Source organism: Medicago truncatula, chromosome 4 (assembly GCF_003473485.1).
Source record: "Medicago truncatula cultivar Jemalong A17 chromosome 4, MtrunA17r5.0-ANR, whole genome shotgun sequence".
NCBI classification, from domain to species: domain Eukaryota; kingdom Viridiplantae; phylum Streptophyta; class Magnoliopsida; order Fabales; family Fabaceae; genus Medicago; species Medicago truncatula.
In genome coordinates, this window is record NC_053045.1 from 46,695,461 (window position 1) to 46,719,394 (window position 23,934).

Sequence of the window (23,934 nt, forward strand, 5' to 3'; positions counted from 1 at the left end):
TCATAAACTACCACACAAGTACTCATTCACTTCTCTTCTCCCTGTACTTGTTTTTCTCTTCTCTTCTCTTCTTCAGTTGGGTTTTTCTTCATTCTTCTCTCTCTCTCTCTCTCTCTCACTACTTTTACTTCATCGATAAACCAATCTTCTCATTCTCTTCCGAAACTTTGATTATTCCTTCCTTCTATCAATTTGATCGAAGGATCAATTCTCGATTATACCTTCTGGGAATTGATCAAAAACTCTCTCAATCCTGATTCCTGCTATGCGCTCACTTCTCCAATGAAGTTAAAGCGAAAGCGCGCTCTCGAAGTGGTTAGTTTTTCTCTTCTTCATCGATCAAATTTTCAATTTTTACCCGTTTTATTCAAAATTCTGTTTTGTTTATCGGGGTTTATGTTTTATTGGGGGTTTGCAAGCTGTAATTGTTCTTGAATTGTGATTTTCATTGTTAATTAAGTTGTAATATAGTGATCAATTGCCAATTGGTGTGATCATGCTCTTGTTCCTTCTGTTGCACGGATTCATGGAAGTTTTTCTATTATTTTCTTTTGCATTGAAATTAGAGGTAATTGAATTGAGAATTAGGGACACAGAATGAAGTTTCTTTAGTGTATTTTAGGGGTTAAGGTGTATTTTCTGTTGCATTCCGCGCACACACACATGTTTGATTCTCAAATTTAGTTTTTTATTTTTTTTTATTTTTTATTTTTTTATAATTAATGTTCATAGTTTATTATTAATTATAAGAAATAAATATGAGAAATGTTAACTTGTGCCCTTAGGACTCATGTTAAGAATTCCACTAATAGTAATTGTGTATTGTAAATTGTGTTAATTTATTGCTTAAGTTGTTTAATACTCCTTCCGTCCTAAATTGTATGACGTTTTGGGCATTTCACACATATTAAGAAATGTAATTAATAGTGTGGGAAAGAGATATTATGAGTTGTTTTACAAAATTATCTTTAATAAATGATATGGGAAAGATAAATGAAAGAATTGAAAAAAGAAAGAGTAATAAATAGTTAAGGATATAATAGGAAACATAACATTAATGTTTCATTGGTATTCTAAAGTGACGACAAATATTTTTTCTAAAGTGACGTACAATTTGGGACGGAGGGAGTACTACTAATTTTTTTCCATTAAATTCTTACTATTAATGGAATGAAATTAATGCTTAACATGGGCCCTAAGGGCACAAGTTAACATGACCCAATAAATATATATGTATCCGTGTCATGTTTTCTACATTAAATTAACATTGTCAACGTGTCTGTGTCATGTGGTGTCTGTGTCGGAGTCTGTGCTTCTTAGGTGTTGCATTGGAGCCAGGCTTGGATATTGTTGATGCATGTTGTTATTGTAGTAGTACTTCATTTCATCTCTTGATATTGACCAAAACTCGTTGAAAGTAATATTCATCATTTACTAGCGAATTAAAAATTTAAGCAGAGGTTTACTTCGAGGCCTAGCACTCAACATAATGAGTTTTCTTTACGTAATTTTGCATTTCAATATTGTAGAACATCAAGCATTAGTTGTATTGCAGCTGGAAATCAGTTTCAGTTGTTTGCAGATGTTCTAGCTTAATTCATTGTTTTATCTTCTCTTTCGTCTTTTAATTTGCGTGCAATTTAAGTTGTTTGCTCTTTAACTTGACCTGTTGTGTATTTTTATGGATATCTTAATGCTACCATGATATAAGAGATTTTAGCTGATCAATCAATCTTTGCGTGATCTGTTGCAGCCTCAAAAAATTAGATGCTTCATCAACCGTGTAGCTGCAGTTCCACTTGAGAACATACAAGAACCTTTAAAAGACTTCACATGGGAGTTTGATAAGGTGGCTTTATGGCCCTTTTCTTTTTACATTAGTAATTCATATATTTTTTGGATGTGCTTGATTCATTGGTATTTCTTTTCTCTGTACAGGGAGACTTTCATCACTGGGTTGATCTTTTTAATCATTTTGATTCATTCTTTGAGAAGTATATAAAACCAAGAAAAGATCTGCAAATTGATGACAATTTTCTAGACTCAGATCCTCCTTTCCCAAGAGAAGCCGTTCTTCAAATTCTTCGTGTCATTAGAATAATTTTGGATAATTGCGCAAATAAGCATTTCTACGGTTCATATGAGGTATGCCATCTTTCCTACAATCATCTTTTTCCACCCTGGTCAGCTTAATAAGATGAGAGCTAAGAATATTTTGACGCCTTTATGCATGTGGGTGTGTTTGTCTAATTTTTCCTTTTCTTTGTTTTTTGGTGACTTGAAATATTTTATGTTTCTATTAATTTTAGAGTTTAAATAAACTGTTTTTGTTAGGTTTGTATATTTTGTTTATTTATCCCTTTGTGATCAACATTGACACTTAAAATGGTTTCGCTGATTCTGCAGCAACATCTTTCATCACTGCTTGCTTCTACTGATCCGGATGTGGTTGAGGCTACCCTGGACACTTTGGCTACTTTTTTGAAGAAAACAATTGGAAAGTACTCCATAAGAGATGCTTCTTTGAATTCAAAATTGTTTGTTCTTGCACAAGGATGGGGTGGAAAGGAAGAGGGACTCGGACTAATTGCATCAGCTGTGCCTAATCGCTGCGACCCTATTGCACATGAATTGGGCTGTGCATTCCATTTTGAGTTTTATGCAGTAAACGAGTCAGATAGTGACATCAAAGGGGCTGAACCCCTGGTTGAAGGGTTGCAAATCATTCACTTAAGTGACGTCCACAAATGTGTGGAAACTGATCTTGGACTTTTGCACAAGTTGGTTAGAGAATATAAAGTACCTTCCAGTTTAAGATTTTCTTTGTTGACAAGATTGCGGTTTGCTAGGGCTTTTGGCTCTTTCAGTTCTAGACAGCAATACACATGCATTCGCTTGTATGCTTTCATAGTTCTGATTCAAGTGTGTGGGGCTGATGACCTGGTTTCGTTCTTCAATGCTGAGCCTGGATTTATCAATGAATTGGTCTCGCTACTGAGCTATGAAGATGCAGTTTTGGAAAAAATTCGAGTTTTGTGTTTGCATTCATTAACTGCTCTTTGCCAAGATCGTTCCCGACAACCTTCAGTATTGACTGCTCTTACATCTGGAGGGCACCGTGGCATTTTATCTAGCCTGATGCAAAAATCCATCGACTTTGTTATTAGTGATACATCAAAATGGTCAGTTCATTTTGTTGAGGCACTTTTATCTCTTGTAACTGTGTTGGTTTCGTCGTCGTCAGGATGTTCTGCCATGCGTGAAGCAGGATTCATTCCTACTCTTCTACCTCTACTGAAAGATATAAATCCACAGCACTTGCATCTGGTTGAAAAAGCTGTGCGCATTTTAGAAGCTTTTATGGATTATAGTAATCCAGCTGCTGCATTGTTCAGAGATTTGGGTGGTTTAGATGATACCATCTCTCGCTTGAAGATTGAAGTCTCCCATGTTGAAAATGGTGGAAAGCAGCCAGATGAAAATTCTGAGTCTAGTAGAAGCGCACATATGGTTGGAGGTTCTTCAGTTTGGCTAGATGACATGCAGCCATTGTACACCGAACCTTTAATTTCTTATCACCGGAAATTGTTGATGAAAGCTCTATTGCGTGCTATATCCCTTGGAACCTATGCCCCTGGAAATACTACTCGTATATATGGATCTGAAGAGAATGTGCTGCCTCAGTGCTTATGTATAATTTTCAGGCGATCAAAAGATTTTGGTGGTGGAGTTTTCTCGCTTGCTGCTACTGTCCTGAGTGATTTAGTACAAAAAGATCCTACTTGTTTCCCCGTTTTAGACGCAGCTGGACTTCCATCCGCCTTTTTGGATGCTATAATCGATGATGTTCTCAACTCTTCTGAAGCCATCACATGCATCCCCCAGTGTTTAGATGCTTTATGCTTAAACAGTAATGGCCTTCAGGCTGTGAAAGATAGAAATTCTTTGAGGTGTTTTGTGAAAGTGTTTACTTCCAGAACATATTTGCGTGCTCTTACAGGGGAAACACTTGCATCTTTATCCAGCGGACTAGATGAATTAATGCGCCACGCTGCTTCCTTACGTGGGCCTGGAGTGGATATGTTAGTTGAGATTCTGGAAACCATCTCAAAAATTGGTTCTGCCATATATTCCTCATCTTTTTGTCATGATCCTTGTTCCTCAACCTCTGCTCCTATGGAAATGGATGGCAGGGACAAGAATTTGATCTTGGCTGATCGTAAGGAGTCATCAAAGCCAGACGACACTGAGCAGATCGATGAGCCATCTCCTGATGCATCAACAATGAATACTGAGTCTTTTCTTCCAGATTGTGTGAACAATGTTGCTCGTCTGCTTGAGACAGTTCTTCAGAATGCCGACACTTGTCGAATATTTGTTGAGAAAAAGGGGATTGAAGCTATTCTCCAGTTATTTACACTGCCTTTAATGCCCCCTTCTGTTTCAGTGGGGCAGAGCATCTCCGCTGCCTTCAAAAACTTTTCTCCACAGCATTATGTTTCTCTTGCCCGAGCTCTATGCTCGTTCTTAAGGGAACATCTTAAATCTACCAATGAGATTTTAGATTCCGTTGGGGGGACTCAACTTACTTTAGTTGAATCCGCGAAGCAGTCAAAGGTGTTGAAGTATCTCTCTAGTCTTGAAGGTATCCTGGCTCTCTCTGTGTTTTTGTTGAAAGCAACAACTGCCGTGGTCTCTGAACTAAGCACTTCTGATGCTGATGTATTAAAAGATATTGGGAGAGCATACAAAGAAATAATTTGGCAAATATCTTTGTGTGATGACTCCAAGACAGATGAAAAGAAGAATAATGATCAAGAACCTGTTATTTCACAAGCACCGTCATCTACTGTTTTTGAAAGAGAGAGTGAGGATGACACAAATATGCAGACCGTTAGATACACAAATCCAGTTTTTGGTAGGACTGGTTCACGTCCCTTGTGGAGTGGAGGGCGTGATTTTGTTTCTGTAGTTCGTTCTGAAGAAGGTTTGCACCGCCGTACTCGGCAAGGGATAGCCCGCATGCGAGGTGGAAGGACTGCTCGTCGCTTGGAAGCTTTAAACATTGATTCCGAAGCATCTTCTTGTGAACTGGAGGCTTCTTCATCCCAAGATTTGAAAAAGAAAAGCCCCGACGTTCTTGCCTTAGAAATTCTTAACAAGCTGGCTTCTACAATGCGCTCTTTCTTCACTGCTCTTGTGAAGGGATTCACTTCACCTCGTCGTCGAGCTGACTCAGGGTCACTCAGCACAGCTTCAAAGGCCCTTGGAACTGTTTTAGCTACAAACTTTCTTGAGGCCCTTAGTTTTTCTGGACATTCTACTTGTGCTAAACTTGAAACTTCACTTTCTGTAAAATGTCGATATCTTGGGAAGGTTGTGGATGATATTGCAGCTCTCACATTTGACAACAGGCGTAGAAGTTGTTACACTGCTATGGTTAATAACTTTTATGTACACGGAACATTTAAGGAGCTACTGACAACATATGAAGCTACTAGTCAGTTGCTATGGACTCTTCCATACACTTATCCATCATCAGATATTGATCTGGGAAAGAAAGGAGGAGCCAACATGTCCCATTACACATGGCTACTTTATACATTACAAAGCTATTGTCGCTTGCTTGAGTACTTTGTAAACTCTTCTCTGCTTTTGTCCCCAACGTCAGCATCTCAGACAGAGCTTCTTGTTCAACCTGTTGCCGTTGGTCTCTCAATTGGGCTCTTTCCAGTTCCAAGAGATCCAGAAGTTTTTGTGCGCATGCTACAATCTCAGGTTCTGGATGTAATCCTACCAGTCTGGAATCATCCCATGTTCTATACTTGTAGTCCTGGTTTCATTACATCAATTATTTCACTTGTTACACATGTATATTCTGGTGTTGGAGATGTGAAGAGAATTCGAAATAACATTTTGGGAAGCACAAACCAACGTTTCATGCCCCCTCCACCTGATGAGGCAACCATTGCTACTATTGTTGAGATGGGTTTTTCAAGGGCTAGGGCTGAAGAAGCATTGAGGAGAGTTGAAACAAATAGTGTTGAAATGGCTATGGAGTGGCTGTTCAGTCATGCTGATGATCCTATTCAGGAGGATGATGAACTTGCACAAGCGCTTGCTCTTTCCCTAGGAAGTAGTTCTGAAACCACTAAAGTTGACAATGTTGAGAAGACTATTGATGTTCCAATTGAAGAGGGACACACGAAGAAACCTCCAGTAGATGATATACTTGCTGCATCTGTGAAGCTGTTTCAGAGTAGTGATTCAGTGGCATTTCAGCTGTCAGATTTGCTCGTAACACTTTGCAACCAGAACAAAGGTGAAGATCGTCCAAAAGTAATATCTTATCTTCTGCAGCAGCTAAAACTTTGTCCATTGGACTTTTCCACCGAAAACTGCGCATTAGGCATTTTAGCACATGTTATATCATTACTTCTATTTGAGGATGGCAGTACAAGGGAAGTTGCAGCTCAGAATGGAATTATATCTACCATCATAGATATCTTGACAAACTTGAAAGACAAACCTGAGATGGGGAAAGAACTACCAGTCTCTAAATGCATTAGTGCTTTACTGCTTATATTGGACCAAATGCTGCAGTCAAGGCCAAAGACTGAAAATATTGAAGCAGGAACCCGAACTGGCTCCATGCCTGATTCATCTGGGGAGCATGGTTCCCTGCAATTTACTGATACAGTTGCGCAGGAAGAAAAGAAAATAGATGGTAGGGAAAAAGAACCTGGCATGGATTTTGAAAATGTATTGGGGAAACCTACTGGCTTTGCAACTATTGATGAAAGTCACAAGTTGTTGGATATTACATGTGATTTGATAAAACAACATGTCCCTGCTGTGGTCATGCAGGCTGTTCTACAGTTATGTGCTCGGTTGACAAAAACACATGCTTTGGCTTTGAAGTTCCTTGAAAATGGAGGTCTGGCTGCTCTTTTTAGTCTTCCAAGGAAATCTTTTTTCCCTGGGTATGACACTGTTGTATCAGCTATAGTAAGACATCTTCTTGAAGATCCTCAAACACTACAATCAGCCATGGAGTTGGAGATACGACAAACTTTAAGTGGGAATCGCCATTCAGGGCGTGTTTCTCCCCGATCATTTTTGACTTCTTTGGCACCTGTTATATCTAGAGATCCTATTGTTTTCATGAAAGCTACAGCTGCAATTTGTCAATTAGAGACATCTGGGGGAAGGACAATAGTTGTGTTATCGAAGGAGAAAGAAAAGGAAAAATCTAAATCATCGAGCACTGAGGTTACGAATGAATGTCTCCGAATATCTGAAAGCAAGTCACATGATGGATCGGGAAAATGTTTGAAAAGCCACAAAAAGGTTCCTGTAAATCTCACTCAAGTAATTGATCAGCTTCTTGAGATTGTGCTAAAGTACCCACCAATGGAAGGCCAGGGAGATTCTAAGTGTGACTCTAATTTAATGGATATTGATGAACCTACTATGAAGGTGAAAGGAAAATCGAAGGTTGAAGAGACAGTGATATTAAAGCCCGAGTCTGAAAAGTCTGCAGAATTGGTGAAGGTGACTTTTGTCCTTAAGTTATTGAGTGATATTCTTCTAATGTATGGACACGCAGTTGGTGTCATACTCAGACGCGACTCTGAAATGTGTCAATTCCGTGGATCTAATCAACCATCTGGAAATAATGGCATTATTCATCATGTATTACATCGGTTGCTACCGTTTTCTGTTGAAGAATCTGCAGGAACTGATGATTGGAGAGGCAAGCTGTCTGAAAAGGCTTCATGGTTCCTGGTAGTTTTGTGTGGTCGGTCTGGTGAAGGTCGCAAGCGAGTGACAAATGAACTTGTTAAAGAAATGATGTCCCTTTCAAATTTTGAGAGTAATTCTTTGAAAAGCAGCTTATCCCCAGACAAAAGGCTTTTTACTTTTGTTGATCTTGTATATTCTATTTTGTCGAAAAATTCGTCATCTGGTAGCCTACCTGGTTCTGGGTATTCACCTGATATTGCTAAAAGCTTGATCGATGGTGGAATAATCAGATGTTTAACTAGCATCCTGCAGGTGGTTGATTTGGATCATCCTGATGCACCCAAATTTGCGACTCTTGTACTGAAAGGTTTAGAATGTCTTTCAAGAGCCGCTAATGCTAGTGAGCGAACCTTTAAATCTGATGGTGCTGAAAAGAGAACATCTACCAGCTTGAATGAAAGACCTGACGATCAAATGGCAGCGCCTTCTGTATTTGAAACTGAGGCCCATGATCAGAATGTGAGCAGTCAAGAAGCATTAAGAGAAACAATAGATAATGCACATCACCAAAGAACCTCTCAAAGTGATCATCATGCCGACAATTCAAATCAGTCTGGGGAACAAGATATGAGAGTAGAAGAAGAGGAGGTACTAGCCCAAAATCCACCAGTAGTAGAAATGGACTTTATGCGCGAAGAGCTGGGTGAAGGTGGTGTCTTGCACAACCCTGAGCAAATTGAGATGGCTTTTCATGTTGAGAATAGGGTAGATGATGACATGGGTGATGAAGATGATGGTATGGGTGATGATCGTGATGACGGTGATGATGATGAAGATGACGATGACGATGGAGAGGATGAAGACGAGGATATAGCAGAAGGTGGTGGTGGCATGATGTCTATGGCTGATACTGATGTGGAAGATCATGATGACGCTGACACGGGGGATGAATACAATAATGAGATGATTGATGAAGACGACGATGATTTTCATGAGAATCGCGTCATAGAGGTGAGATGGAGGGAAGCTCTAGATGGATTGGATCACTTGCAGATACTTGGGCAACATAGAACAGCTGGTGGCCTTATAGATTTGTCTGCTGAACCTTTTGAAGGGGTTAATGTGGATGACCTTTTTCGTCTTCAGAGTTTTGAACGTCGTCGCCAAACAGGTAGGTCTTCCTTCGAGAGGCCTGCTTCTGAAATAAATGGTTTTCAACATCCTCTTTTTGTAAGGCCACCACAATCTGGCGATTTTGTCTCTATGTGGTCATCTGGTGGTAATTCTGCATCCCGAGATTCAGAAACCCTGTCATCTGGGAATCTTGATGTGTCCCATTTCTACATGTTTGATGCACCTACTCTCCCACATGATCACACACCAAGTAATCTGTTTGGGGACCATCTTGGCAGTGTAGCACCACCACCTCTGACAGATTATTCTCTGGGTATGGGCTCATTGCACCTACCTGGAAGAAGAGTGTTAGGTAATGGTAGATGGACAGATGATGGTCAACCACAAGGAGGTGCTCAAGCGGCTGCCATTGCACAAGCAGTGGAGGGACAATTTTTAGCTCGGATGGGCACCATTGCTCCTGCAAGCAGTCCTACTATACGACAAGTACATAATTCCGAAAAACAAGAGAAGCAGTCGGATGCTGCTCTTCCATCACACGATGATCCATCATTGAATGTTGGGGCTGACTCTACCTATCAGCAGTTTGCAGGTCAAGAGCAGGAAAATGTAGCTCAGCAAATAAACCTTTCAGTTGAAGGTGCTCCTTGTGAGGAAGAGATAAATGTAGGCTCCAGTGTTCAAGATACGGGTGAAGGTCTGCAAAATAATGAGCCTATGTCTGTTCAACCACTTTCACTGGAAATCATGCCAAATGGTCTTGATTGCACTGTAAATGAAATAAATGTCACTCCCAGAGATAATGTAGCAATACCCCAGGAATTCGTGAACTCATCTATTGAGTCTGGTGCTGATGTACTTACTAACAACCAAAACGTGGCAATTGTACCGATGGTTTGTGATGGAACATCAAATGTTGACAGGCAGCCTACTAATCTTGAGTTACCAGGCTCTGGTTTCGAGACTTCTAATCCAAGTGATTGCCCTGCATCATCAATATATGCTAGTGTTGATGTTGATATGGGTGGTGTTGACGCTGAAGGAAATCAGTCCGAGGAACCAATAGTTTTTGAAGACAGGAGGGATGAGTTGTTATCAACTCAGAACACAGAGGTTGCTCCAGATGATACTCAGGCTGACCAAACTAGTGCAAATAATGAAGCTTCTGGTACTAGTACGATTGACCCTACATTTTTGGAGGCTCTTCCCGAAGATCTACGTGCAGAAGTTTTGGCATCTCAACAAGCTCAATCTATTCAACCTCCCGTTTATGCACCACCTTCTGGAGAAGATATTGATCCGGAGTTTTTAGCTGCTCTTCCTCCAGAGATTCAGGCAGAGGTTTTGGCCCAACAAAGAGCTCAAAGGGTTGCTCAGCAGGCTGAAGGACAACCGGTTGACATGGATAATGCATCCATAATTGCTACTTTTCCTGCTGATTTGCGTGAAGAGGTTTAAATTTTACTTTTCCGTTATTGAGTGATTTCTATTTAGTAGAAATATGACATGATTATAATGCTTATACTTTGCTCTATACTAGGTGCTTTTAACTTCTTCTGAAGCAGTTTTGTCAGCTCTGCCGTCTACGTTGCTTGCTGAAGCTCAAATATTGAGGGACCGAGCAATGAGTCATTATCAAGCTCGCAGCCTTTTTGGGAGCAGTCACAGGCTTAGCAATAGAAGAAATGGCCTGGGATTTGTTCGGAGGACTGTGATGGATCGGGGTGTTGGTGTTACGATAGACAGGAGGTCTGCTCTAACGGATACCTTGAAGGTGAAGGAGATTGAAGGTGAGCCACTATTAAATGAAAATGCATTACAAGCTTTGATCCGGCTTCTACGTTTGGCTCAAGTAAGTTTGGTTCTTCTCATGACGATAGTCGTCGTTAACAAGCTTTTCTTGCTAGGTGTGAACATTTTCCTAATTGTTTTGGACATTGCATACTATATAGATTTTTATGTAATAAGATTCAGTGTGTTATCGTACATATACATTTTATTGAAACGGGTATCTTAATATCTTTCTGATTATAATAACTTTCTCTGTTTTTGGATCATTATGTCAGCCACTTGGAAAAGGCATTCTGCAGAGACTCCTTTTAAACTTATGTGCACATAGTGTAACAAGAGCCATTCTTATTTATCTTTTGCTTGATATGATTAAACCGGAAGCTGAAGGTTCTGTAAGCAGAGCAGTGACATTGAATTCCCAGAGGCTTTATGGTTGTCATTCAAACACAGTATATGGCCGATCTCAGTTGTGGGATGGTAATTGTTTACGCTTATTGCTGAACTTAATTTTCATATGTTTATCTCAATATTATAGTTTATTGCATGGTGATCTCTCTTTTCATTTCTCATTGCAGGTCTTCCTCCCCTAGTGTTCCGCCGAGTTCTTGAGATTCTGACTTACTTGGCCACAAATCATTCTGCTGTTGCAAAAATGTTGTTTCACTTTGACCAATCAATTGCAGATTCTTCAAATTCATCTATGACACATATGAATGGGAAAGGGAAGGAAAAGGTTATTGAAGAGGGACCTTCACCAAAATCCTCCAAAACCCTTGCCGAGGCTGTTCCCCTTGTTTTCTTTATGAAGCTCTTGAATAAACCCTTATTTTTACGTAGCACTGCTCATCTTGAGCAGGTCATGGGTCTGATTCAAGTTGTAGTTGATATTGCTGCAGCAAAATTAGAAAGTCAATCTCAATCTGAAAAAGCAATAGCAGATACCCAAAATTTGTCTGTTGGTGAAGCTGAAAAGGACCCTCCTTTAGTGGAGTTAGATTCTAATCAACTAGATAAGCATGATTATACAAAATCATGTCATTCCAATGTGAAGAAGAATAATGATATGTACAATATCTTTTTGCAGTTGCCCCAATCTGATTTGCGGAATGTGTGCAGTCTTCTTGGTCGTGAAGGGTACTGTTTTTAGCATGCTCATATTTCTTCATTCTTTTTGTTAAGTATGTTAATCATGAACAAGTGATTTGAAAATTGTCTTAGTGCTGTCTTACTCGCTAAGTTTCATTTCCCTGTCAGCATTTTTGTAATCTTTTCAGTTGTGAAGTAAAAAAGTGACCAATCTTACATTTTTTAGGCTTCCGGATAAAATGTACAAGCTTGCTGGTGAAGTGCTGAATAAGTTGGCCATCATTGTTCCCTCTCATAGGAAGTTCTTTATTTTAGAGCTTTCGGAATCATCTCATGCATTGACAGGTTCAGCTGTCAGTGAGCTTGTTACCCTACAGCAAACAAATATGCTTGGCTTGAGTGCTGGTTCTATGGCTGGTGCGGCAATTCTGCGAGTGCTTCAAGCTCTAAGTTCCCTCATTTCACTTAATACTTCAGGTAGTATGGATATGAGAAGTGATGCAGATATAGATCAGCACGACGACAAAGCAATTATTTGGAATTTGAATACTGCGCTCGAGCCACTCTGGCAAGAACTGAGTAACTGTATCAGTGCAGCTGAGATGCAACTTGGCCAAAGCTCTTTCTGTCCTAACATGTCAAACATAAATGTTGCTGAGAATTTGCACGGTTCCTTGACCTCACCGCCTCTTCCTCCTGGGACACAGAGACTCTTGCCTTTCATTGAGGCTTTCTTTGTTTTGTGTGAAAAGCTACAATCAAACGAATCTATCATGCAGCAAGACCATATCAATGCAACTGCTAGAGAAGTCAAGGAGTCTGCTGGCTGTTCAGCTTCAATGAGTGGAAAATTTTGTGGAGATTCACAGCGAAAGCTGGATGGTGCTGTTACATTTACAAGGTTTGCAGAGAAGCATCGCCGGCTTGCAAATGCTTTCATTAGGCAGAATCCTGGTTTGTTGGAGAAATCTCTGGCCATGATGCTTAAGGCACCAAGATTGATCGACTTTGATAACAAGAGAGCCTATTTTCGCTCAAGAATCAGGCAACAACATGACCACCAATTGTCTGGGCCGCTGCGTATAAGTGTAAGGCGGGCATACATTTTGGAGGACTCATATAATCAATTAAGGATGCGTCCTACTCAGGATCTCAAGAGCCGATTGAATGTGCAATTTCAAGGTGAAGAGGGTATTGATGCTGGTGGCCTGACCAGAGAATGGTATCAGCTACTATCAAGGGTCATTTTTGACAAGGGTGCTTTACTTTTCACAACAGTGGGGAACAATGCAACTTTCCAACCAAACCCTAACTCTGTTTACCAGACTGAACACCTTTCATACTTCAAGTTTGTGGGCCGAGTGGTATGCACTTTAACTATAAGGGTTGTTTGTATTCGGGGACAAAATAGATATTCCCCCTACTTCAAAAAAAAATTGGGGTAGATTTAGAAATATAATTCATGCAACCTCTTGCGGTTATATTACATCTTGTGTTTTCAGGTTTAGTTGTTCTTTGAAAGTTGTCATTATGATCTTATATGCAGGTGGGGAAGGCGTTGTTTGATGGACAGCTATTGGATGTTTACTTTACCCGATCTTTCTATAAGCATATACTCGGTGTTAAGGTTACATACCATGACATTGAAGCGGTTGATCCTGATTACTATAAGAATTTGAAATGGATGTTGGAGGTGAGTACTGATTTACAATATTGATCACTTGTCTCTTTTCACCTTAGGCACTGTGTGCTTCCAGAACTCTGTCATTCTTTTATTGACCTTTCATTCTGTGCTTTAATGATTTTCTGAAATGTTAGATCTCTATTTTTCAAAGGTTGTAGATTTATGTAAGTAGACAGAGGAAACATGAGAAAATAAATAAAATTAATGTTAGGAATTATTAGGACTTTTACTTGGAATGAAACATATAATCTGTGTAGGAGGAGTGGTGTTTGTAAGCGGAGAGAGAGGGGGGGGGGGGGGGGGAGGAGAGGTTTTTGTGAGTGGAGAGAGAGAGAGAGAGCTAGTTTTGGAGCAGATTGACTTAAAGGGAGGGTGTGTGGGTGCATGTGTGATGGCAACATGGGTCTGTTTCATTTGTTTATCCCTCTCTTTGTACTCCCCAAGCATACGCACTTGTCTTGAATTCACGCGTATTATAGACATATATATCAGTATATGACAATCACTGTATTGAATAAAAATTCACACATATTATAGAATTATATCACAATCACTGTATTGAACGGAGACTCCTAAACTCTCATCCATTCTGGCATGGATACTATTATTTACCATAAGCAGTATAAGCTCTGCTTGTTACTCTCTTCCACGGTGTGCTAAAAATGGCCATATAATTTTATTTGTGAGATCAGGGTGCACTTATTTTCTGCATGTATTGCTTTTTGTCTAATATATATTTTTTTCCAAATGTACCAGAATGATGTGAGTGATATTCCTGACTTGACATTTAGCATGGACGCAGATGAAGAAAAACTCATACTTTATGAGAAGAATGAGGTAAGTGAACGTATTAATTTGGTCTTTCTTGTCTGTGTAAACGGAAAACTTACATCAAAAGCTTGTGAAAACGTTAATGCGATAATTTGGTTTTTTATTGTGAGGTGATTCTAATTTATTTACTCGTGATAAATTCTTATGAGTTATCCTTACTATCCTTTTCCATCTCTCCCGGAATGATAAAATAGGTCACTGATTATGAGCTTAAACCTGGAGGAAGGAACATAAGGGTTACAGAAGAAACAAAGCACGAGTATGTTGACCTTGTTGCTGAACATCTCTTGACTAATGCCATCCGTCCACAAATCAATTCCTTTCTAGAAGGTTTTAATGAAATGGTACCACGAGAACTTATATCGATCTTTAATGACAAAGAGCTTGAGCTACTCATAAGTGGTCTCCCAGAAATTGATTGTGAGTTTGTTTCTTAATTTGTTAAATTATGTTTAAATCTTCTATGGAACATCTGAATAATGTCATTCTCCTTGTAGTGGACGATCTGAAGGCAAACACCGAGTATACAGGCTACACCGTGGCATCAAATGTTGTTCAATGGTTTTGGGAGGTGGTCAAATCTTTCAACAAGGAAGACATGGCCAGATTACTGCAATTTGTGACAGGAACGTCAAAGGTAATTTTCTCAGAAATTTGACCACATACTAATTTTACTTACTGTTTTATCGGCTACTAATTTTGCTCAATATTACTAATTGATAATTATTTGATTTATATTGAAATCATGTAATTATATTTGATACATATCCCTGTAGTTGTATTGTATGAAGCAATGTTGTTAGAACTAGACCGGAGATTGAGCTTGTGTGATTTCTGGGTTATGGTTCAACCGTATTTGAACCAGATGACAATAATTAAATAATAAATTTAAAAAGGTTTTTTTTAAAGAAAAAAAAAAGGGTTGAACTGCAGTCAAACCGACCGATTTCTGAAGGACAATGAATCAACCGTCGTCGAATTAACTGGAAGACTGACCAATTTTCGGTTGAACCAATTTAACCGACTGGTCCGATTTTGACAGCATTGGTATAAAGAGTGAAATAAATAGGTGAAGATTAAGTTACTCTAGACGTAACTGTTGGCCTAATAACTGTACTTAATAACTCACTATAGGAATTGTTTTTCAACAATTAAACTGTTAAAAATCGACAAATTGTCATATAGTAAATATTATTTATTTTTATAAAATGTTTGTATGTTCAATTGAAGTTATTTGATGAAGTACAAAATAGTTTTAAAATTTATGAAAAATTGTGGAATTGATCTACTCTCATTTATTATCATACACATGTTTCTTGTAGAAATAGAGGGCAAAATAAATCCAGTTATTTCGTTCTACACTCTTTATTTTTAATAAAACTTTAAGTTTTAGTTTGACGGTTGGATTGTTAAAATTCTTGCATGTAACGAGTTATTTAGCTAAATAACTATTAGAATTAGGGTTGGGCACAACTCAACCCTCACAAAATCGGCTTGTAAGGTGATGACTGCCCCACTTATAAACACAAGTTCAGGCCTTATCTCATCCAATGTGGAACCCTTAACACACACAACCTTCATGCCCAAGACTGGACATTTGAAGCGTAACCCGATAGCGGTGACCTAATAGCAGGTGGCCCAACGAATCTTGGATGGGCTCTGTTACCATTTTAGAATTAGGGTTCGGCCTAACTTAACCCTTAACTCTGTTACCATTCTTGAACTGACTTGTAAGGCGATGACTACCCGCATTTACAAACACTTGCTCAGGTCTATCTCTTCCAATGTGGAACTCTTAAAAATAACTATGCCAAGAGTATACATTTACTTTTATTTTGTTCAAGAATCGTCTTTTTGTTTTGTTGTATTTGCATTTTATATTAACGAGTACACTTAACAATAGTGATCATTCTTTCTTTTTACAATACCAATAACAATATTCCAATAGTGGGATTGGCCACTTGGATTAACAATTTTGTGTTCTATTCATTTTTATTATATTGAAATGAATAAAGTAACTAACTAAAATGTCAATGAGTTCAATATCTTCTAGACAGAAGTTTTAGGTATTTGTATCAGATAAAATGTGGGAGTTTGCTAACTTCCACGTGATTATATCTGTATACATGCTTATTCATCGCATTGAAAAGTTGTGCTTTTTGTCAATTTATTAACCATGGTTGGGTAAATTTTGTTTTCTCGTGCTTTGAAGTAGTTCTTGAATCCCAAAAGCATCAGAGAAAATTAGCATTGTTCTTGATGTGACGACTCATGAAATCCATTAATGATACATGCGCTATTGTGCTGCATATATCCTCAGATGCATGAAATTTACCATTTAGTTTGCGGTAAATGGTTGTCATGTCGTATAACAACAACAGCGAAGTCTTATCCCATTAAGTGGGGTTGGCTATATGGATCAAAATATGCCATAATGTTCTACCATGTCGTATACTTGAGATATTTTTTGTTTCATTAATTTTTGTTAGAACATACATCCTAGAGTTACGTTACTCAGTTTTCGGCAAATATATGTTCTACCATGTCGTATCTTTGAGATGTTTTTTGTTTCATTAATTTTTGTTAGAACACACATCCGAGAGTTATGTTACTCAGTTTTCGGCAAAAATAGAAGCCTTGTTGTGTATTTAAGATTTTTCTGATGCACTTGGTAACAACTGTGGCCTTCCTAATTTGTTTCAGGTTCCTTTGGAGGGTTTTAAAGCCTTGCAAGGCATCTCCGGTCCTCAAAAGTTTCAGATTCACAAAGCATACGGAGCTCCTGATCGACTTCCATCTGCTCATACTTGGTGAGTGATTATATTTCTATTTCATATGGTTACAAACTACGTTGGCACAGCACATTGAATTTCAGTGATCCTAATACCTTAGTTGTGTAATTGCTCTTCAGTTTCAATCAACTAGATCTTCCTGAGTATACCTCAAAGGAACAGCTTCAAGACCGCTTGTTACTTGCCATCCATGAAGCTAGTGAAGGGTTTGGTTTTGGTTGATCCATATTTTTATGCAATGTTTTTGTACAGCAGTTCTGCCGTCGTGTCTGATGTGTCACCTAAAGGTTAGACATCCCATCCCTTTAGTTTACCAACACACATAAGTGGCTACTATATGATAATTGGAAAAATTGTTGATATGTTAAATAAGTCGTGACTAATGTTCTCTCACAAATCTATGCTTTTGCTCAAATACCTTATAGATCAAATTCCTTATTAATCTTACTTAGTCTTCTCTGTTTTTTTTAGAAGATGGGAAATCATCCGGGCTGTTATTCTCTTGAGGATAGGCTCTGTTGGTAGCATAGCATCACAATGAGACATTCTCTGATGCAGGTGATATATTATTTTGATGCTCCAGCAGTAAAAATGGCTAGAATTTTGTTTTTCCTTGTATAATTCTTATAGCTACCTAGATTTGGGAGATTTCAAATTGACAATGGATAGCTTCCATAGTGTAGTGAGCTGTTGAAATATGTTCCAATATTAATTTATATATAATCTCTAGGGCCAAAACAGCCTTCCATAGGTCTACAATTTTCCAATAAGATTGAGAATGTACATATTCTGGAGTACATAGTTGTAGTTGAGCAGTTTGAATTGCTTTTCTACGGAAAGAAATGGCTTCAATCATCAAAGAGGAGTTTGAAATATGGCATATTTAGTGCATAGAACTAGTGATGGCATGATGTAACACAGTCAAATTGTTGTTGCATCTCTGCTATAACATTTACATTTACATTAAACTATTCAAATTGTTGTGAATTTGGTAACTTCAAATCTCAAACCAATGAAATTTAGATTCGCGGGGCAAGTATCAATGACAACTAATGATCAAAATAACCACAAATCAACAACATATCTATATCTAATCTAGCAACCAAATGTAAAGTAAAACCAAAATAAACAATATAAAGAGAGTAGAGAAAAGAGAACAACACCGAAGAATTGTTTACCCAGTTCGGTCCAACAATGACCTACTCTTGGGGAGAGAGATCTCTCCGCTTCACTATCAATGAGTCATTTACAAAGAATACAAAATGGTCACTAGAAATTAAATTCAACAAACTCTCCAAGAACAAACTTAATTTGTACCCATTTCTCAATCTCTTTCTATGAACAAGAGACTCAATGATTTCACTCACCCAAGGTGTTTACCAATTGACTCTCCACTTATGTGTTTCCTAACCTCATGAATCTCTCCGCAAAAGACACCAACCCTTTCCCAAGAGCCCCTCTTTGGGTTCTCCAAGATTCACATCTTAAAGCTTTGAACCTCACCCAAATACCCTCAACCTTTAGTATCTAAGTACCCTAAAAGTTCCCTCCTTTAGTTTCCATGAGATTCATGATAACCGGCTAATAAGTTGGTTATCACGTTGCACTTAGCCCCCGTAATGGACAAGTAATTGAGTGATTATTGCATTGTCTTAAACATCTAATCAGTGCCTATTTTAGATACTATCCCACTTTCACTCAGGCACAAACAGCGGTCGCATCAAACCCAGCGGCTTCTGATGTTCAATCTTCGATTTCTGACAAACCAAACAAGTATACACAAATTATGATATGGAAAATTCTATGGTGAAGTCATGAGAATGATTTTTCTGGTGAAGTTAATCCTATATGAGTTAAATATGAATTTTATGATGCTAGAGGTGTTTGTACCTCTCGACTTGTTGGTTAGTTGTCTCCTTTTAGTTTATGATTAGAAGACATCCATATGTTGAAATAATTTTTAACCTATTAGTTTATGATTAGAAGACATCGTCGGTTTTGATTGATTGGTTATATTTATGTTGAACCTGGATAGGTGGCTTTAACCTCTTGAACTCTGTCTTGTTTCATCTGAATCAATTTGTGGTTGCACCTTTCAAGCACATATTGATTATTGCATATGTTTTCATGAGACATCATTGAAAGAATTTGGAATCTCAGATAAGGAATAAATACATTTTTGGATTTGTTTTTAAATTATCAAAGCAAACTTTAAGAAGAGAAATAGATTAGTCATAGGATTAACTTCACCAGAAAAGTCATTCTCATGACTTCACCATAGAATTTTCCTTAACTTAAATGTGTTTATAATCCCCATAGGAAATCTTCAATTTTAATCTGACCATTTTTAATTTCTCAAATTTGTTCCGGAGATAACTCCCGTTTGATGAGTTTCTGTGTGTTTGGTTTGCAAAACAGCAAGTACCGGACAAAACAGTACACGACAGAACAACACAGGATAATTTTTTTATGACAATGAGTAATTTTTTGTTTTATACGATTTTTGCGGAACAAAATGCTATTTTGGTATTTTAGACAACTTGTACGTGGGACAAAAAGTTGTGTTGTGGTTTGGTGAGGGACAAAAATATGAGTTTTTGTCCTGTCCCTTGCCTCCAGTTTGTCCTGTACCTGAAACAGTTTTACAAATCAAACACTGGACAACTAGAGTTGTTATGTCCTGTCCTTTATTTTTTAGCAAATGAAACGCACGGATTATGTTTATATGTTAGAACAGAATGACAATCTGCCATATATGTTTTTGGTGGTTTAAACTTTTGAAACTTTTTTTTTAACAATCAAAAATGAATTTTTTTTTTTTATGGTGGTCGGGTTTTAACCTGGATCTTGCATATATTATGCATTGTCCCTACCGACTGAGCTAAACTCACGAGAACAAAATATATATATATATATATATATCAACACCAAATGAGACGCCTCATCAGCACAATGATGTCCTAGTTTAAACTTTAAGAAGAGCAATAATATTCCAATAAATTGATTCATTATTTCTAATGGTCCTCTAATAATTTTGGGAACTATATAGTTCCGTCAAAATATGGTCCTCTGAAAAAACATTTTATGTTCTCACATGAGTAGAAGAAGAATAGTGCATCAAGCATGTACCTTGATGCTGGTTTACAGTAAAGTGCAACATACAACCATCCTGATCGACGACCTAACTTTACAACCTCTTTAACCTGGTGATGAACACCAAGCATGTATTGTTGGGGTTAATGCTCTCAATGGTGAATCGATCATTCGATATCCTCCTTTTATTCCTTTTGTTGTGAAAACGGAATGAAATAAAAGTGATGAAACCTGCGATGGCTATCATTTTGTGTTGCATGTGTTATTTATGATTTGTCAGTTTGGCTTATTTTTATAAAATACCAAATGTTTTGATTTGGATGAATCTATGTCAACAAGGCTTGTGTGGTGCCATCAAGTAATTAGCATCACAAACAATTTTGATGACCAATATAATATGACATTTCGCTCTTCACAATTCTTGAATTATGTTTTTTCTTTGGCTTAAATATGCTTTTCATCCCTGTAATTATAGGCCGTTTGATTTTTCATCCCTGAACTTACTAATCCTTCCATTTTGCCCCTGTAATTACTAATAATTTGAAAGTTCGTCCCTCTTCCCGGATAATCACTGCCACGTCTTCAAATTAGCAAAATGACATGGGAATTGACAAAAATATCCCTGGCTTATTTTTAAAAATTTAAAAATATGAAAATAATTTAAAAAAATAAAAAAAATTTAAAAAAATATAATTTTTTGAAATATGAAAAAATATAAAATTATATAATTTTTAAAATCTGAATATATAATTTCAAAAATTATTAAAAAATCTGATTTTTTTAAAAATCATAATAATAATTTCGAAAAAATTTACGATTATATAATTTTAAAAAATATATTTTTTGAAATATGAAAAAAAAATGGAAAATTATATATTTTTTTTTAAAATCAGAATATATAATTTCGATAATTATTAAAAAATCTGATTTTTTTTTAAAGATTTTTTTAAAAATCAGAATATTAATTTCGAAAAAATCTGATTATATATTTTTTAAAATTATGTGAAAAATTATTTTATTTTTTTTCGAAAAAGTTATTTTCAAAATATTTTTAGAATTTTTTTATTTTTTAAAATTATTTTCAGATTTTTTAATTTATAAAAACAATTTTCAGAATTTTAAAAATAAGCCAGGGGTATTTTTGTCAATGCTCATGTCATTTTGCTAATTTGATGACGTGGCAGTGATTATCCGGGAAGAGGGACGAACTTTCAAATGATTAGTAATTACAGGGGCAAAATGGAAGGATTAGTAAGTTCAGGGATGAAAAATCAAACGGCCTAAAATTACAAGGATGAAAAGCATATTTAAGCCTTTTTCTTTTCACCTGAGACTCATTTTTATTTTATTTTTCATATAAAAAGTTAACTCTTGCGTCTAAAGTTTTGAATATTATACTTAAATAATATTGATCTCTTTAAAAGTAAAAAGATGTTAATATATTACTTGAATTAAAATTTTAATTCTATCCACAAGTCCTAACTCAATTGGTAAAAATGCCAAATTTGTTAGGTTGGATGCCATGACCGGGGTTCGAACCCCGATACCTCCACTTGTGTGTGTGAGTTTAGGTGTCGTTTAAGATAGGAGACGTGAATAGGTCTCCTACGGTAGGAGACGATATAAAAGACTTTTTTTTTTTTTTTTTGCTCCTAAAATAACTTGTGTTTGGAGGTGGCTGTACATTGGTAACTTGTTGTTGGAGGTAAATTCTATTTAAATTATTCATTTAAGTGCAGGGCAATCTTGGAATATCCTCTTAAATAAATAAAAAAAAAATATTTTCCCACCAGATATGTAATGATTACAACATCGTTGCTATTCAACGCCATTAATATAATGACTTCATATAATGAGGAAGTTGAAAATATATTCACGTTTTTACTATAGATTGAATATTATGATTTTTTTTTAAAAAGTAATTGAATATTATTAATCGAATGGTCAATAGACAACAAGAGTTAAATAAGTTTTTAGTCTCGATAAATATATTGAATATTGTTTTTAGATCTCAAAAAAAAAATTACATGTTTTAGTCCCTTTAATGATAAAAACTACCCATAAATGAGAATCCTGCATTTTTCAATAATAATTTGGTTCAATGACTAAATCACCCTTTGTAAATGATACCATCAATTCTATAATATTTTCCAACAATATTAATTTAATCAGATCACCTCAGCTGTAAATCACTATCATCCAATTAAATAAACTACATCCTAAGGTCCATATCCATTTTGAAAAGGAAAAAAAAAAAAAGAACAAGCTCTCTCACGGTAAGAGACCTATACAGGTCTCCTACCGTAGCTTAAGCCGTGAGTTTATATTGACTTTGTCATTTCGTCTATCTACAACAAAAAAAAAAAATCTCGTGCACAAGGTTATATATATATATATATATATATATATATATATATATATATGCGAGAAAGTGAGTTTAAAATAAGGAGATGAACAATGAGGGTTGATGAATGATATAATAAGGAGATGCAAATGTGCTATTTAAAATGAACCTTTAATCTCATCCATCTGTCCATTTCTTATCTAATGGTTGAGATTCATTTTTATTAAAAAGTCCATTCTCACTTTTTTTTTTATAGGGAAAGATGCTTATAGCATTTCATTAAAGATAATACTGTTTATACAATGTGGGGGATTAAAATAAATAGTGGGAAACCTCATTTGCTTGTCGCCGAGTAAACTCAACCCGAGAGTTTGTTAAATGGTTGTTGAAAAGAGATCGACAAGCTGAGATGATATGCCCGAATTCAGAGACATCATCTTTATGAGCATGAAAAGCATCATGAGTGGTTTTAGAATCCGTCTCAAAATCAACATTATTGAGTTGCATATCACTGAGCCATTCCATAGCATGGTACAGTCCCAACGCCTCGCCAACATGAATTGAGTGAACCACTTCAAAGGTAATAGTTTTGGCAAGCACAAACACACCATCATCGTCTCTAATGCATATATTGATCCCTGTTCCGTTCATGGCAGTCGAAAAACCTGCATCCACGTTACATTTGAGATGTCCAAGGGGAGGACGCTGCCACTGAACACGCGTAGCAGGCAGCTACGCATCTGTGTTGGGCTGCTGCAAAATTGGAGTAGTAGCAGTGCCTATCTGATGCACACCAGTTCTGACATCACAAGCTTGTTGCCATTCTTCGATCATTATGCGCGCTCTTTCAACAGTCATGGCACACAACTCATCCTTGTTTTTCCGATACCTTTAAATTCCGACGTTTCCAAATACTACAAATTGTTGCAGCAAATCTTTGGCTTTGTTCAACTGTGAGACGTTGCAGCAAGTAGAAAACAACATTAATAGCAGAATTTTCTGTTGGTGTAAGCCCTAGAGGCCAATAGTTTATGTTAAACCTATCTTATGTATCATGACTTTTATTATTGGATAATATATGGCACTCTTTATTATATTTAGATAATGTTAATAAAGTCCTTAGAATAGATAGTTCGTGTAATAATATATTAAGTGTGACTTAATCATGAGATTACATTATCTTATAGAACGCTATTCTTAAATGAATCCGTAGTCAAAGCTTTAATATGAATAAAGGATAATAATAAAGCGTCGAGACTATTATGTATGTAGACTGATGACCGCATCTCATGGGTCATAGATATGAGATATCAAGTCTATACATAGATATAAATATTAGGAGTAATATTTATATTGGATTGACCCACTGTGAGAATACTACATAGTAAGTTATGAAATTGTCATAAGATATTCTCACAATGATAATAATGTAT

At 36.8% G+C, this 23,934-nt stretch overlaps 1 protein-coding gene across 2 annotated transcripts; it reads left to right on the forward strand.

Annotated features, from left to right (window-relative positions):
* Nucleotides 1–48: 48 nt before the first annotated feature.
* LOC25493428 (E3 ubiquitin-protein ligase UPL1) lies at nt 49–17,944 on the forward strand. 2 transcript variants are annotated; one of them, XM_013601924.3, is made up of 15 exons: nt 49–315; nt 1,754–1,849; nt 1,939–2,145; nt 2,407–10,332; nt 10,421–10,732; nt 10,947–11,148; nt 11,247–11,805; nt 11,984–13,121; nt 13,304–13,450; nt 14,198–14,278; nt 14,467–14,692; nt 14,770–14,909; nt 16,976–17,082; nt 17,184–17,351; nt 17,536–17,944. In XM_013601924.3, exons 1-14 carry the CDS (start codon nt 283–285, stop codon nt 17,284–17,286), a joined length of 11,277 nt encoding a protein of 3,758 aa, XP_013457378.2. In that variant the 5' UTR covers nt 49–282; the 3' UTR covers nt 17,287–17,351; nt 17,536–17,944. The 2 variants fall into 2 exon arrangements, with proteins under 2 accessions (XP_013457378.2, XP_024637979.2); XM_024782211.2 differs by having other exon boundaries at nt 17,539–17,944.
* The last annotated feature ends 5,990 nt before the right edge of the window (nt 17,945–23,934 follow it).

Excerpts from the sequence above, each read along its gene's own strand:
- LOC25493428 (XM_013601924.3), top strand. The coding sequence starts at position 283 with ATGAAGTTAAAGCGAAAGCGCGCTCTCGAAGTG. Across the intron at positions 11,806-11,983 it reads AGTCTTCTTGGTCGTGAAGG|GCTTCCGGATAAAATGTACA; the intron begins GTACTGTTTTTA and ends TACATTTTTTAG. Across the intron at positions 17,083-17,183 it reads CTTCCATCTGCTCATACTTG|TTTCAATCAACTAGATCTTC; the intron begins GTGAGTGATTAT and ends ATTGCTCTTCAG.